This window comes from Ranitomeya variabilis, chromosome 1, assembly GCF_051348905.1.
Source record: "Ranitomeya variabilis isolate aRanVar5 chromosome 1, aRanVar5.hap1, whole genome shotgun sequence".
Classification (NCBI taxonomy): Eukaryota; Metazoa; Chordata; class Amphibia; order Anura; family Dendrobatidae; genus Ranitomeya; species Ranitomeya variabilis.
Window position 1 is genome coordinate 658,987,611 of NC_135232.1, and position 17,954 is coordinate 659,005,564.

Sequence of the window (17,954 nt, forward strand, 5' to 3'; positions counted from 1 at the left end):
TGCTGTAACATCTGGACGCTGCGTGTTTGACGCTGCGGCTCTGCGCAGCGTCAAACACGCAGCGTTTCCTGAACGTGGACACATACCCTTAGAATGCTGGTCAGGTTTTTTCCTTATATTTTACTATTGGAGGTGTGACTGACTCCTGCCTGACTCTGAACTCCTCCCTGACTCTGAACTCCTCCCATTGACCAGCAAGTGATGTTCATCAGTTATACTTACCCACTTGAATTGTAGGCTCATGGCCCAGGAGAGACATGTTTTGTCCATTTAGGGCTCCTTTTCACTTGCGAGATAAACGTCCGTGTCTCGCATTTGAAAACCAAGCTCTGGCACCGGCACTCCGGAGCAGAGAGTGCGGCTGCATAAGCAATACATGGAGCTGCACGCTCCGCTCCCAAGCGCCGGCGCCACAGCTTGGTTTTCACATGCGAGACACGGACGTTTATCTCGCAAGTGAAAAGGAGCCCTTAAGGCTATGTGCACACTTTGCGGATTCCACTGCGGAATTTTCCATAGCAAAATTCCAAAATCCGCAGTGAAAACCCGTTGCGGTTTTTAGTGCGGATTTATCGCGGTTTTTACTGCGGTTTCTTCTGCGGATTTTCATCTGCAGTTTCCTATTGGAGCAGGTGAAAATCCACAGAAAAGAAGTGACATGCTGTGGAATGTAATCCGCTGCGGATCCGCAGCGGTCAAATCCGCTGCGGATCCGCAGCAAAATCCGCAAAGTGTGCACATAGCCTAACTGTAGGCTTGTAGCTCAAGAGACGTATGTATGACCCATCTGAGGGAGGTAACCGTGCCGTGGTTGATGGGCACACATGAATTGGCCAATTTATGCACTAAGAACCTCTATTTTTGTAAGATCAAATTATCTTGCATATATCTTGGCTCATATATAAAATAAATAAAAAATCCGTTTGAAAATGGTGCCGACCGCGGTGATCCAATAGCTGCTACTGCGCAGGTGCAGCCGGCGCCATTTTCAAACGGATTGTTTTTTTGGGGAACTTCAGGAGTACAGCAAACAAATGTGTATATAAGTCATTACATATGCAATCAGGCTGCAGCGCAGGTGCCACGCTGACGCCTGTCAGCAGAAGGGTTTTTTTTTTCCCCCAAGATAGGTATAATATTCATTATGTAAAATAGGGGACAGGTCAGTGAGGGATCAGTGACCTGTCAGAAGCCATACAGATGAATACCTGATCAGGGCGTCACATGAAGACCCCCTCACAGGCCGCCCCTGAACATGGACATATCATTAACACAAAACTGAAAATCAAATTAAACAACAACCACAAGACGGATTTCATCACCCAAAGTATCATGTTAATGAGTATAATGGTGCCAACCTGACACTGTCTGTAGGTTACTGTGCACAATTCTGCTGACAGGTTCCCTTTAAGCCTGAAATTCCCAAAAATAAGTGTTTGGTGCATTTTTAATGTTGCAGATTAGTGCAGTATTTTTGCACCAATTAGCATCTTAAGGCTACTTGTATTTTAATCTCTTTTTTTTTGTATTATTTTCTATGAAATGTCCTGTAGGGTGGGAGCACCCCTACACTTCCACCCATAAATCTCTATGCTCCATTCCGCTGCTCTCACCTAGGATCCCGTGCCACTATTTTGTATACCTGTGACACATAAATGTTACACCACAAATACAGCTGAAGCACATGGAAGAGAAATCCCCATATGGTGCCCTCTCACGTGGCCGCATTAAAATACCTATTTCTTCTCTGAGTGTCTGATTATGAGCCTGACCCGTTCTGTGATTCATGCAGAAAGCCTGGGAATGTGCGGTGACACAGGGAGGCAACACCCAATGCTGCGCCTATATTATCCTTACTTGTACATGAAAACAGAATGGATAAGAAAATGGAAGGGAAATTCCCAGACCTACACATACAATAGGCGCACAGAAAGCCGAGGCACTGGGCCTGTTTTTCGGGTAATCCTGGGGAAATTCTGGTCTAGTAGAGCAAGAAGGACGTTAATAGTGGTAAATAAAAGTACCCTAAAATAAAATAAAAACTTAATAAATGTAAGGCCTCACTCAGACATCCATATTTCATACACATGTTTTTCATGGATAGAACATGCAGCCATTATATTCTATGGGCAAATTTGGGTGTCTGGGCTTTTGTTTTATTTTAAGTAAAAAAAGGATGTCACAATGATAGAAATAACAGACACGGCCCTAAAATAAATGAAAACTGGATCCAGCACACTGATGGGGAAAAAATGTGTGTTTTTTTCTCTCCTAGATAAAAGAAGGATATCATAATAATAATAATAATAATAATATATTTATAATAATAAGGATGTCCGAGGACTAAGGCCTCATTCCTTCATCTGTGATTTTTCGCGTATGCAGAAAAATGGACTGAGTGTCATCCGTGGTTTTAATCCAATTTTCATCAGTGTTTGGTCAGATTTTGCCATCAGTGATTCATCCAATCCATGGGCAGCATGTATCAGGCACTGCCTGTATGAACTAGGCCAGATAAGTTTTGTTTTTCTCTGAAACACCAGAGTCCGACTTTAATACCCGATCAGTGCTGGAGACTAGTCAGACAGGCGGGCTTATTCCAGCCCGCTGCCCTGGAGTGACCAGTCTCTGTCTATACATGCACGTAGGGACAGACCTCGGGAACCCTCCTGTATGACTAGTCTTACTTGTGGCTCGGTCCCCAATGACTTTTAAAGCATGGGTGTCCTCTACAATGCCAGAGCGTTACAGCGTCGGACATACCGGGCTGACCTCATACAGCCAGTGCCCAATACTTGTGCTCATAGATTGGGCAACATGTCTGTCGGGGAGAGAGAACCAATTACAACGGACATGCTTTGGGGAAAAGGTGTATGCCACGAGCTGGGCATGGCTGCTCGCACGAATTTCTCACATTACATTCGCAAGTGTGACCCCAGCCTTATGATGGGATCAAGGCCAGGGTCACACGGTCATGAAATCTCTCATCCTAGAGAATCCGGGCCGATTATGCTAATGAAACTCAGATCACACTGAGAATGATCCGTGTGTCATCTTGGTGTGATCCAATTATCTCGCATGAGAATCGCAGCACAGGTGTGGAGAAGACGGAGAACTTAATTTCTCCTTTGTCTTTGTTCTTTGAGTTCCTGGAAATCAGGGACTGCACTCGGATATCATCCCAGTGCAGTTTATTTCTCACGCACCCTTAGGTTTGTATGGCGGAGCGTGATCGGATCATCAGATGCACTCCTGCGATTGTTTTCCCATGCCGAATGGGAATGAGAAAAAAAATCTGAGATCTGCACTGCCCCATAGTATAACATTGGGCCGGCTGTGTAATCCGTCAGTGTGAACAAGCCCTAAGACAAACTGATTCCGAAGTCTACAGCTTTGGAGTCTATTTCACATTTTTGTGGTCGTGTCCATCTTTCATGTTGGACACCATCATGTATTCGGCTGCATTATTTTGTCTGGCATAAAACAAGGACACAGTCCAAAAAAAAGTCCAAAGTTATAGACTTTGAATGCGTTTGCCTCGTTATAATCAATGGCTCCACTAGGATTTTGCATGATTCTGGGCTTTAAATGGAATCCCAAAAGGGGCACAAACTTAGTGTGAAAGTAGCTTTAGATTTGCCCAGATGTTGGTTTAAAGTAAGGAAAAGAAGAGTCTAACAAATCTAAAGAGATGCCCCAGGTTTGTCACACAATCTGCACCACGGTGATACATTTTCTCATCATCTGCCCAGTGGCTGGTGTAGTTATATACAGGTCCTTCTCAAAAAATTAGCATATAGTGTTAAATTTCATTATTTACCATAATGTAATGATTACAATTAAACTTTCATATATTATAGATTCATTATCCACCAACTGAAATTTGTCAGGTCTTTTATTGTTTTAATACTGATGATTTTGGCATACAACTCCTGATAACCCAAAAAACCTGTCTCAATAAATTAGCATATTTCACCCGTCCAATCAAATAAAAGTGTTTTTTAATAACAAACAAAAAAACCATCAAATAATAATGTTCAGTTATGCACTCAATACTTGGTCGGGAATCCTTTGGCAGAAATTACTGCTTCAATGCGGCGTGGCATGGAGGCAATCAGCCTGTGACACTGCTGAGATGTTATGGAGGCCCAGGATGCTTCAATAGCGGCCTTAAGCTCATCCAGAGTGTTGGGTCTTGCGTCTCTCAACTTTCTCTTCACAATATCCCACAGATTCTCTATGGGGTTCAGGTCAGGAGAGTTGGCAGGCCAATTGAGCACAGTAAAACCATGGTCAGTAAACCATTTACCAGTGGTTTTGGCACTGTGAGCAGGTGCCAGGAAGCATGAAGTGCTCCAAAATCTCCTGATAGCTAGCTGCATTGACCCTGCCCTTGATGAAACACAGTGGACCAACACCAGCAGCTGACATGGCACCCCACACCACTGACTGTGGGTACTTGACACTGGACTTCAGGCATTTTGGCATTTCCTTCTCCCCAGTCTTCCTCCAGACTCTGGCACCTTGATTTCCGAATGACATGCAAAATTTGCTTTCATCAGAAAAAAGTACTTGGGACCACTTAGCAACAGTCCAGTGCTGCTTCTCTGTAGCCCAGGTCAGGCGCTTCTGCCGCTGTTTATGGTTCAAAAGTGGCTTTACCTGGGGAATGCGGCACCTGTAGCCCATTTCCTGCACACGCCTGTGCACGGTGGCTCTGGATGTTTCCACACCAGACTCAGTCCACTGCTTCCTCAGGTTCCCCAAGGTCTGGAATCGGTCCTTCTCCACAATCTTCCTCAGGGTCCGGTCACCTCTTCTCGTTGTACAGCGTTTTCTGCCACATTGTTTCCTTCCAACAGACTTACCATTGAGGTGCCTTGATACAGCACTCTGGGAACAGCCTATTTGTTGAGAAATTTCTTTCTGGGTCTTACCCTCTTGCTTGAGGGTGTCAATGATGGCCTTCTTGACATCTGTCAGGTCGCTAGTCTTACCCATGATGGGGGTTTTGAGTAATGAACCAGGCAGGGAGTTTTTAAAAGCCTCAGGTATCTTTTGCATGTGTTTAGAGTTAATTAGTTGATTCAGAAGATTAGGGTAATAGGTCGTTTAGAGAACCTTTTCTTGATATGCTAATTTATTGAGACAGGTTTTTTGGGTTATCAGGAGTTGTAGGCCAAAATCATCAGTATTAAAACAATAAAAGACCTGACAAATTTCAGTTGGTGGATAATGAATCTATAATATATGAAAGTTTAATTGTAATCATTACATTATGGTAAATAATGAAATTTAACACTATATGCTAATTTTTTGAGAAGGACCTGTATGTCTCCCCCGCTGTGTACATAGAAGTGTGACTGTACTCTGGACTGCTTTATGTGCTCTATAGAACGAAGTAAAGATGAGGGATTTTCCCGACTTCACTCCCCAAGTGCGAGCACAAACATGTTTCCTTACCACACACTACAGTAAATCAGGCATCAAAGGGGGTCTGCAGTTTGTATCCCCCAGAAGAGGCCCATGGAGCACGCCACAAAACCTCTTACACATTTGTATGAAGTGAGAGGCATACTGAATTATCAAACAGCCATTGCCTATTGCTCCATACAAAACTGCCGTGTGTGAGGCTATGTGCACACGTTATGGATTTTGCTGCAGATCCGCAGCGGATTTGACGCTGCGGATCTGCAGCAGTTTTCCATGTGTTGTGCAGTACCATGTAAACCTATGGAAAACAAAATCCGCTGTGCCCTTGCTGTGGAAAAAAAATGTGCGGAAATGCTGCGCTGTATTTACCGCAGCATGTCAATTCTTTGTGCGGATTCTGCAGGGTTTTACACCTGCTCCTCAATAGGAATCCACAGGTGTAAAACTGCAGGTGAAATCCACAGAAAAACCGTGGTAAATCTGCGGGTAATCCGCAGTGCGGTTTACCTGCGGATTTTGCAAAAACGGTGTGGAAAAATCCACACATCAATCCGCAACATGTGCACATAGCCTAAGGGCTGGTGCACACAAAATTTTGGAGCAGGTCTACTCCAAAAAAAAAAATAAAATAAAAAAATTGCTCAAAATACACTTGACTCTTCCTATTCATTGCTTTTTTTTTTTTTTTTAAACAATTTAGCTTTTTTTTGAGTATTTCTCTTCTGCTTCAGGTATCACTCCGTTTTAGAGCATATAAGAATCTACAAAGGTAGGTAGAAAAAAAAGTGCATGTCACGACATTGAAGCAGCTCCTGATGGAAGACGCTCCAAACTAGGTATTGTCAATTCAGAAGGCTGCAAACAATGATTCAAGAAAAAAAAAATCTACAAACCCACTTTAGAAACCAAAAGTTCCCAAAAATAAGGAGCCATTCCATTCAAAAACTTGTAATTTCTGACCGCCTAAAAAAAACTGCATGCACAAACTCTAAGGCTGCATGTCCACGGTCAGTAAACGCTGCTTGTTTGACGCTGCGCAGAGCTGCAGCGTCAAACTCGCAGCGTCCAGATGTTCCAGCATAGTGGAGGGGACTTTTTGAAATCCCGTGTCCACTATGCGTGGAAACCCGCACGCGGCGGGCCTGCGACTCCGGACATGCTGCGCGTCTTTTCAGATCGCAGCATGTCCGTACACCTTGCGGGGACGCAGCGTCCCCGCAAGGCATAACACAGGGCCCTATGGGAGGGGGGCGATGATCCCGGATGTGTACAGTTAACACATCCGGCATCATCGCGTCCCAGAAGGGGGCGGGGCTTAGCGCCGAGCGGCTTCACCGCTCCGGCGATACCGCCGGCCATCCTGAACGTGGACACGCACCCTGAGGCCGGTTTCACACATCAGTGGCTCCGGTACGTGAGGTGACAGTTTCCTCACGTACCGGAGCCACTGACACACGTAGACCCATTAAAATCAATGCATCTGTGCAGATGTCATTGATTTTTTGCGGACCGTGTCTCCGTGTGCCAAACACGGAGACATGTCAGTGTTCGTGGGAGCACACGTATTACACGGACCCAATAGAGTCAATGGGTCCGTGTAAAACACGGACGTTCTCCGTCTGGGGTCCGTGTGCGTGCAGGAGACAGCGCTACAGTAAGCGCTGTCCCCCCCACATGGTGCTGAAGCCGCGATTCATATGTTCCCTGTAGCAGCGTTTGCTGCAGAGAAAATATGAATAACAGTGTTTAAAATAAAGATCTATGTGTCCGCCGCCCTCCCACCCCCTGTGCGCCCCCCCGCTGTCCTGAAAATACTCACCCGCTCTCACGTTGGCTGTCACTCCTTCCTCTCTGCCCCGCGCCTCCTACTGTATGCGGTCACGTGGGGCCGCTCATTTACAATCATGAATAGTCGGCTCCGCCCCTATGGGAGGTGGAGCCACATATTCATGACTGTAAATGATCGGCCCCACGTGACCGCATACAGGAGAAGATGGGGCCAGACCAGGAAGGAGCGACAGCCAACGTGGGAGCGGGTGAGTATTTTCTGAACAGCGGGGGGGGCGCACAGGGGGTGGGAGGGTGGCGGACACATAGATCTTTATTTTAAACACTATTATTCATATTTTCTCTGCAGCAAACGCTGCTGCAGGGAACATATGAATCGCGGATTCAGCACGATGCAGGGTACCAGACGCGTGGGTACCACACGCTCCGTGTGGTACCCACTCGCCATACGGGCGGCACACGTGTGCCGCTCGTATGGCCTACGTGAGTTCCCAGGCACACGGACACGGATAACTCCGGTACCGATTTATTCCGGTACCGGAATTATTTGGACGTGTGGGACAGCCCTAAGGGTATGTTTCCACGTTCAGGATTTGGTCAGGACTTTTCATCAGTATTTGTAAGCCAAAACCAGGAGTGGAACAATCAGAGGAAAAGTATAATAGTAACATATGCTCCACTTTTGCATTTATCACCCACTCCTGGTTTTGGCTTATAAATACTGATGTAAAATACTGACAAAATACTGATAGTGTGACACCGGGCCTAAGGCAAAACTCACATGGGCGTATAAAAATTTTGTCCGATTTTCACCCAGAAAAAAATGGCAATTTTTAATTTGTATTATCATTAGTGTTGAGCATTCCGATACCGCAAGTATCAGGTATCGGCCGATATTTGCTGTATCGGAATTCCGATACCGAGATCCGATACTTTTGTGGTATCGGGTATCGGTATCGAAACAACATTAATGTAAAAATGTGTAAAAGAGAGAATTAAAATAAAAAATATTGCTATACTCACCTCTCCGACGCAGCCTGCACCTTACCGAGGGAAGCGGCAGCGTTCTTTGTTTAAAATTCGCGCTTTTCTTTCCTTACGTGAAGTCCCGGCTTTGTGATTGGTTGCGTCGCAGTCACATGGGCGACGCAACCAATCACAGCAAGCCGTGACGTAATTTCAGGTCCTTAAGGATTTTAAAATTACGTCCCGGCTTTGTGATTGGTTGCGTCGCAGTCACATGGGCGACGCAACCAATCACAAGCCGTGACGTCACGGGAGGCTGGACACGCGCGCATTTTAAAATGCGCGCTTGTCCAGCCTCCCGTGACGTCCCGGCTTGTGATTGGTTGCGTCGCGATCAACCAATCACAAGCCGGGAGGCTGGACAAGCGCGCATTTTAAAATGCGCGCTTGTCCAGCCTCCCGTGACGTCCCGGCTTGTGATTGGTTGCGTCGCGATCAACCAATCACAAGCCGGGAGGCTGGACAAGCGCGCATTTTAAAATGCGCGCTTGTCCAGCCTCCCGTGACGTCCCGGCTTGTGATTGGTTGCGTCGCGATCAACCAATCACAAGCCGGGAGGCTGGACACGCGCGCATTTTAAAATGCGCGCTTGTCCAGCCTCCCGTGACGTCCCGGCTTGTGATTGGTTGCGTCGCGATCAACCAATCACAAGCCGGGAGGCTGGACAAGCGCGCATTTTAAAATGCGCGCTTGTCCAGCCTCCCGTGACGTCCCGGCTTGTGATTGGTTGCGTCGCGATCAACCAATCACAAGCCGGGAGGCTGGACACGCGCGCATTTTAAAATGCGCGCGTGTCCAGCCTCCCGGCTTGTGATTGGTTGACCGCGACGCAACCAATCACAAAGCCGGGACGTAATTTTAAAATCCTGAAGGACCTGAAATTACGTCACGGCTTGCTGTGATTGGTTGCGTCGCCCATGTGACTGCGACGCAACCAATCACAACGCCGGAACGTAATTTTAAAATCCTGAAGGACCTGAAATTACGTCACGGCTTGCTGTGATTGGTTGCGTCCCGGCCACATGGGCGGCACGCGACCAATCACAAGCCGGGACTTCACGTAAAGGAAAGAAAAGCGCGAATTTTAAACAAAGAACGCTGCCGCTTCCCTCGGTAAGGTGCAGGCTGCGTCGGAGAGGTGAGTATAGCAATATTTTTTATTTTAATTCTTTCTTTTACACATTAATATGGTTCCCAGGGCCTGAAGGAGAGTTTCCTCTCCTTCAGACCCTGGGAACCATCAGGGATACCGTCCGATACATGAGTCCCATTGCCTTGTATTGGTATCGGGTATCGGTATCGGATTGGATCCGATACTTTGCCGGTATCGGCCGATACTTTCCGATACCGATACTTTCAAGTATCGGACGGTATCGCTCAACACTAATTATCATCCATTCAATTTTATACATCAACAGTTGATAAACTTTACAAGACCAAAACTAGTTTACCATGTTCATAGAATCATAGAATGGCAGAGTTGGAAGGGACCTCCTGGGTCAACTGGTCCAACCCCCTGTTCAAAACAGAATTCACTAAACCATCCCAGACATATGTCTGTCCAGCCTCAGTTTGAAGACTTCCATTGAAGGAGAACTCACCACCTCTTGTGGCAGCCTGTTCCACTCATTGATCGCCCTCACTGTCAAAAAGTTTTTCCTAATATCTAATCTGTGTCTCCTCCCATTCAGTTTCATCCCATTGCTTCTAGCCTTTCCTTGTGTAAATGAGAATAAAGATCCTTCTACAATGTGACAGCCCTTGACATATTTGTAGACAGCTATTAAGTCTCCTCTCAGATTTCTTTTTTGCAAACTAAACATTCCCAAATCCTGTAAACGTTCCTCATAGGACATGGTTTGCAGACCGGTCACCATGTTAAAAATGAGGCCTCATTCAGACGTCCATTTTTCTCATGTACAAGAAAAACAGACTATTTTGATCAGAGTTTGATCTGAGTGCCATCAGTTTTTCTTATACATGAAGAGGGGAAACAAACATTCTCTACCTTCTCCCATGTGACAGTCCGTAAAAATTAGACCGCACTCAAATGTCATCCGAGTATGGTTCAATTTTTTTCATAGACCCATAGACTTACATTGCGATTCTGATCAAAATCTGACCTGTCACGGCGATTTTGCACCAACTACTCAGTCCATGGAAAATCACGGACATGTGAATGGCCCTATAGACCATCACATGTACGAGTGCTATGCGACTAGTGCTCGTATGCAAAAAAAAAAAAAAAGACGTCTGAATGAGGCTTTACAATGTATCAGTAAAAATTGAAAGCCATAAGGATGATCCATATGGGATCAAATCGCTTTTGCCTACATTTTTCCTCTGCAGTTTTAGCATTGGAAAAAAAACAATTGCTGTGATCTTATGGGTCATCCTCCCTAGACTTTCAAGTGACCCCCATTTTGATATAATACCACTGTCCAGGAGCAGAGCATGACTGCTAGTTGTTCTAGCAATTGTTACCATCCACCTCTCGTGTCTCCCCTTTTTCCTCGTAGATTGTAAGCTTGCGAGCAGGGCCCTCATTCCTCCTGGTATCTATTTTGAACTGTTTTTGTTACGCTGTAATGTCTATTGTCTGTACAAGTCCCCTCTATAATTTGTAAAGTGCTGCGGAATATGTTGGCGCTATGTAGATAAAATTATTATTATTTATTACTCCACTGACTGGGCTTCAGTGTAAATGGCGCAGGGGTGTTTGCCCAGAAATGTGCCAGGGTTCATCAACAAGCACCGCTGTATTGGTTAGGTTATTTAGATATCCATCTAGGGCAGGATGAAAAAGCGCTTGTACGCATTAAAGTTGTCCAATTTTGCTGATTCTAGAAAAACCAACTGACCATCTCCTCCTGACTCTGCCCCAACAGATGATGTGGAGGAAGATCAACTTGAAATGCCCAATCCTTTAGTTCTCCTGGGAAATGACTATTCTTCCCATTAAAAAAAAACAAACAAACGCTCAGTCAAGTGTTGATGTTTAGGTCGGCTGCCACCTCGGTGTATGGGTCAACTAAAGAAAGCACAACGGTCAGACTACTTTAGCTAGACTCAAACATGGAGCTTGCTCTTGGTTTTTCCCCACTTTTTTTCATCACCCAGATACTAAAATGTCATGAGTGGACTGTTGTCAAATGGATGTTTTGCCCATTGAAGACCCGGTGTACTTTTCAGTGGTCGCACTATGTCCCAGTATGGAGAACCAATATATCTGAATGGCTATATTACAATTGCTAAACAAGGAAAATGTTTGCAGTTGTTTGCTAAAGGAGCTGAACCCACAGCTGACCCCTACACGTGTCCATATCGTGGTGGGGGGAAGGATTGGTTCAGAACTTACATTTCCTCTACAGTGGTCATTTTGGAGAAAAACGGAAGAGTGATCATATTCAGGGACACTGCGCCAGTCTAATGGAAGGCACTACGTATTGTGACCAGTCACTTTTAGGTTCAAGGGTGAAGAGTAACTTCAACTTGTACAAAGGTTAGGTGGCCATGTATGATTTCCCAATTATACAACTCCTAATGAACTAGTATATTTATGCATCGCAACCTATGTCCTCCATGATAATTAAGTACAGTATGTTCATTCTCATTTTTCAATGGGAAACAGTTTAAGGAAAAAATATCAAAGTACAGGGCCACACTCATTATCAGACAGCGCACAGACTCATAGCGTTTCAAAAATCTATTGACATCTGTAAACATCACGGATCCGAGTGTGAGATTCAGAGCATGTCCTATTATAATCCCATTCTGAGGATCAGAATAAGATTTGTTCAATGGATCTGTGTACTGTCCGATTAGAAAAAAAAAAATTGGACAGCCCATCGGACTTAACAAGGATGTGTGAATGTGGCCTAAATTGTGCGTGAAGTGGGTCTCATGCTCACCAGCTGAATTAAGGCAGAAATTTACTAACTGGTGATGAGCGAGTATACTCGTTACTCGAGATTTCCTGAGCACGCTCTGGTGTCCTCCGAGTATTTTTTAGTGCTCGGAGATTTAGTTTTCATCGCTGCAGCTGAATGATTTACATCTGTTAGCCAGCTTGATTACATGTGGGGATTCCCTAGCAATCAGGCAACCCCCACATGTACTTTTGCTGGCTATCAGATGTAAACCGTTCATCTGCGGCGATGAAAACTAAATTTCCGAGCACTAAAAAATACTCGGCGGTCACCCAAGCGTGCTCGGGAAATCTCAAGTAACGAGTATATTCGCTCATCACTAGTGATGACTTCTTCCATTGTAGCTAAAACACTCATGTGAAAATGTATATAGGAGGCAGCAAATTACTTGATTTTCTTATCTCCATGTTCTTCCCACGTGTGTGAGGCTTAATTTACTACTTGTATTGCTTTTTTTTTTTTAATGTCAGATTAACGAGGAACCAGTGTTAAATTTTTCACTATGCAGGAAAAACCCCAACATTGGAAAGGTTTCAATAACCTTGACAAGGTGAAATTGCGCTAACCTTGTTTGGAAAAATATAAGGATGTGTTGTGAGTTTAAAAGGAAAAAAAAAGTTCATTTTGCATTTGTTTTTTTAATAAATATCTCTTTCATATAAAAATAAATCATGTACATTATTTACAATTTATACATTCTGTAGTTTATTGTTCGGACCACTTTATAGGTCTAACATTTATCTGTACGAGTCCTTTTTCCTTAGCAGTATTACCAGCTGTTATTTACTAGCTACACCCAAGTTAAAATGTTAATATTCTGTTCTTCACCACTGGTTAATCGAAAAAGATGTCTGTCCTCTTCGGGAAGTAGTCATTCCGGTGTCAGGCCCATGTCTTTTATTTTTATTTTTTCCTTATTTTTCCGGCCAGATTCTTGAATTCTGAAACCATATGTTGGATCTGGGCTCTTCTAGACACATCCACTTCATGATTTGCGCAAAACATCTGAGGCTTCAGAACAGCACAAGCACCTCAGGCTCACAACCTCTAGACTGGAGGCACATCCGTGTCCGAGATTTGGTGGGAGGCATCACTGGTCCCAGTGCTGTCAGATCCTGTACGTGGAAAATTCTGTCCATATACATCATGCTTCTGGATTAACGCTGCACTGGTCTACAGCATCCCTGAGCATGCAGATATGCAAACGTCGTCATACATGCACTGTAAAAAGAAAAACATGGAATTTAGTACATAGAAATCTCTAAAATATTTTGATTATATACTGGACCGAAGTCTAGAACTATCATTCACCCCCCTCAAATGTATCTCATGCGTTTTAAAGGGAATCTGACATCAGGTTTTTGCAACCTAATCTGAGAGCAGCATAATGTAAGGGGTGATGTGTCACTTCCTGGGCTGCTGGCTGTAGTTCTGATAAAATCAGTTTTAGGCCGGTTTCACACGTCAGTGGTTCCGGTACGTGTGGTGACAGATTTCTCACGTACCGGAGACACTGACTCACGTAGACACATTAAAATCAATGTGTCTCTGCACATGTCAGCGTGTTTTCACGGACAGTGTGTCCATTTGAAAAACACGGAGACGTGTCAGTGTTCGTGGGAGCGCACGGATCACACGGACCCATTAAAGTCAATGGGTCCGTGTAAAACACGTACCGCACACGGATGCAGTCCGTGTGCCGTGCAGGAGACAGAGCTACAGTAAGCGCTGTCCCCCCAGCATGTGGTGCTGAAGCCGCCATTCATTTCTTCTCTCCAGCAGCGTTCGCTGGAGAGAAGGAATGAAAAATCATTGTTTTTTTATTTTTTTTTGTGTTTAAAATAAAGATCCTTGTCACCACCCCCCTCCCACCCCCCGTGCACCCGCCCGCTGGAAATAAAATACTCACCCGGCTCCCTCGATGCTTCCTCTCAGCGCCGCAGCTTCTTCCTGTATGAGCGGTCACGTGGTACCGCTCATTACAGTGATGAATATGCAGCTCCACCTCCCATAGGGAGCTGATGTGCCATGTGAGCTCACGACCACGGATAACTCCGGTACCGATTTTTCCGGTACCGGAATTATCTGGACTTGTGAGACTGGCCTTATAAGCAGGAGATTAATACTGAAGGACTACTAGATCTGCTGCCAGGCTGTCCTCCATATTTGAGAGCTCTATATAACCCCACCCCAACACCGATTGGCTGTCTTCAGTGTCCACTGTGCATAAGCAGAAAGCTGTCAATCAGTGGTGTGGGTGGGATTCAGATAACTGGTAGCTCTTCAGCAACTCAGGGATTTTAACAAAACTGCAGCAAGTAGCCCTTCTGTGATACATGGCTGGAATTGGGAGCTCTCTCACATTCTAAATTAGTAATGAGACTCATGACCCTTATTTGTAGTCTCTGTAGAAAAAGAGAAATCCAGGAACCAAGGCTCCAGACATCCTCCATTGGTAACTTTATTAGTACAGTAAAATCACAACGTTTTGACCGCACAGGGCCTTTATCAAGCTAGATCTCTCTTTTTTATGGCTTGATAAAGGCCCTGTGCGGCAGAAACGTTGCAATTTTGCTGTACTAATAAAGGAGGACATCTGGTGCCCTGGTCCAAGGATTTCTCTGTATTGCTATAACCTTGTGGAGGGTTGCACCAAGTGTACACGGGACTCATCTATTGCAAGTATCTGGAAAAAGGGAGGACTGCAGAGGTTCTTAAAGCCCACCGCTGAAGGAGGCGGCCCACTCTGCTCTTACGGTCTTCCTATCTCACCAGCAGTATCTGCAAGTTCTGCCTCCATAGAATTTCTGAACTTTAGTCCAATGATATATCCAATATCCAAGTCCTACTATTTACCTCATCGTCTGACTGTTCCGACTCGGACTCTGCGCTGTCGTCGTCTTCTTCATGTGGCAGGTGCTGCAGGTTCTCCTCTGTCACACTGAGTAGGTGCTGTTGAATTTGGAGGTTATTTCTCCCCCAGGTGAGTTGGCACGGCGAGTGGCCTTCGTAGGTGACTCTATTCACATCTGCATTATACTTAAGCAGCAAAAACATGAGGTCGGCATTTTGTTTGTCCACGGCCAAGTGCAGAGCTGTGCGGCCATTGGATGGTTCCTAAAAAAATAATTAAAAATGGATGTTAAACTACCAAGCCAAACACAATCTCGAAAAATTATGCAAGACAGCTCAAAAACGGTGTGTAGCCAATGTCCTAGGAGAGAGATCCTCACCTGTGCATTAACATCTGCTCCCAACATGATCAGGTTCTCCACTATCGCAAGGAAGCCATTAATGGATGCCAAGTGTAGGCATGATTGACCTGTGGAAAGAAATAACCGCACCATGAGATTTCTACTATTTTGTATACTTCGCATTTCACGCTTTTAACATGAAAACTAATTTCACCGACGCCTACCATTATAGTTTGTGTACTGTAGGAGTGGTTTTAGGTGGGATTTGCAGTTCTGGACAATAACGCCAACCCCTTGCAGAGATCCCTTCTCACAGGCGATGTGTAGAGCCGTATTTCCATTATGGTCCCTAACTTCTGGATCACAACCGGCTTCTAAGAGATTTGCCGCTATTTCATACTGATCGGTTATGACGGCGAGATGAAGAGGAGTCTGTAAATAGAATGGGCAGAAAGAACAATAAGATTTAGTTGTTTCCTTAGTTTTCGCAACATATTCTAAATTCCATTTTTTTTTTTCAAAGATTTAAAGCAAATTCCTTAAAGTTGATTGTTTTATGTCTCTTTACCTGGAGAAGATTATTCTGTCGGTTCAGGTAGAAAGTATCTCTGTAGGATCTTTTGATCGCATCCACTGCCACTTCATTTATTTCACAAATAATTGCCAAATGAAGAAGTCTGGAAAAAAAAAACAAAAAAAAAAAACTGTTAATAATAATGAAACAGAATCAAACAAAACTGGTAAAAGTTATATAAAAGGAAATACGGTAAGTATCATGTCACTATTCATCATATGATTGTAACATGTAGTCATTGCTCTGCGTCAACCCAGAGTTATTTCCCCTCCCCCATCAGTAAGTCCAGTATTGTGTAAGCTGGGTTTTTTTGCTATGTGTTGTCTCTCTAGATATGTCTGTTGTTTTCCGCTTTCTCATATGAGCAGTTTGCTTTTTTTTTTTCCTGGCCACAAGCCAGGGACTTTCCGAATAGCTTCAGTGCTCCACCTCCCCAAGCTAGCAAGTCAGATCACAGAATAAGATGGCCTACTCTACCCTCCCCCCACCATGTCCTCCCTCCCCTCCTCCACCCCTCTCAAGCCTACAAAGAGAGGAAGGGAAAATCCAGAAAAAGATATAGCAACGCCATAAAAAAAAAAAAAACTAGCGCTTTAGTTACAAAATAATTCTTCCTTCCTCTTTGATACATTTAACGTAACAAAATTGACATTGACAAATATTTTTTACCGCAATGCAAAAGAATAAAAAAATAAAAAAAAAAAACACGAAAATGCTGGCTGCTAATTTAATTCTGCAAAAAGTCATGTTGTGCAAAGCGTTTTGTTTTTTTTTATAATATATATATTTATTTTTTTGCTTTTCTTGTGCCACCCTAGTTTTATTGCATCACAGGCAGTTTCTTAAAAAAAAAAAAAAAAGTACGCAACTGAATTTAGGTTTTGTTTTTGCTATTAATAAAAATATTCCTACGCCTTAATATAGGATGTGTTGGCCGGCCTGGCCAATATAAAGGCGTAAGAATAGATATTAAGAACGTACATTCTTTATATAGAATCAACCTATTTTTAGCATAAAAATAAAATAAAATAATAATTGCATTTCGGGATCACTTACGTATCGCCATCCTCGTTTGCTTGCATTTTCCATGGCTCCGGCTCATAGTCCTGGATGTTTTGTTCCGAATGGATGGACAAATTTTGGGTCTCTCTGAGCATATTATTATAGTCCTCTTCTCTCAGAGAGTCCAGTCCACTGTCGGTTCTATCTTCAGTGGCCTGCAACAGCTTGTCTTTCCCAGGCATCCTGATGTCACCATCCGCCATCATATTTCCAGAATAATCCATGTATCTCCCAGTCATTTTAAATATATTTCCTATACGGTTGGGAAAAAAAACCTTAAAAAAAAAATAAAATTCGCTTTTTGGAACCTTCCTTTAAAAATAAAGGTTCCAAAGCAACCTAATGGATCGACCTACAAAAAAGCAATGGGAATGTCTGGGGTTTGCAGGAAAAAAGCCAATAATCCAGCTGGCGCCCAAGTGCAAAGTGTTGAGCAGTGAGAGATGTGAGCCCTTTCTGTGTGTGCTCAGCTTTTTAATATAGTGATTGCACATATGGGGATTTTTGGTAGGCGGGGATTCAGCTTCCCTCCTGTCTATGCAGTGTGTGCACAGGGCTGGGAAATTCCAAGTAGTCACACACACTGCAAGTGCAGAACACATTGAACCAGACTTATCCTGTTCTGGGGTTCGAAAAAAAAAAAAGGTTATACAAGAAAACTTCCAGACCTGTTACACAGAGAAGAGAAATTCCCTTTTGTGTGGAATGTTCTTTATTTCTCAAACGCACAACACCGCATTCTTGTGAAGGTGATTTTAACAACCTGTACAATCCCTATCTACTGCAGATTTGTTTTTTTTGTTTTTTAAGGGATTTAATTACACTTTTTTTTACTAATTTTTTTTTTACACCTTTTTTTATTGTACTTTTAGTGCATGCTACATTTTGCACCTTTTTTCATTTTGGGTTGTATTCAAAGAATTTTAAACAATTCATTGCATTTTTTTG

General features: G+C 43.9%; 1 protein-coding gene across 1 annotated transcript; it reads right to left on the minus strand.

Moving 5' to 3' along the window:
* Positions 1-12,794: 12,794 nt before the first annotated feature.
* On the minus strand, positions 12,795-17,593 carry NFKBIA (NFKB inhibitor alpha). Its single transcript, XM_077262838.1, has 6 exons — positions 17,001-17,593; positions 15,939-16,047; positions 15,595-15,802; positions 15,410-15,498; positions 15,033-15,293; positions 12,795-13,397 (listed from the first exon to the last, which is right to left on the minus strand). The coding sequence occupies exons 1-6, from the start codon at positions 17,243-17,245 to the stop codon at positions 13,350-13,352; spliced, it is 960 nt and encodes a 319-aa protein (XP_077118953.1). The 5' UTR covers positions 17,246-17,593; the 3' UTR covers positions 12,795-13,349.
* Positions 17,594-17,954: the final 361 nt, after the last annotated feature.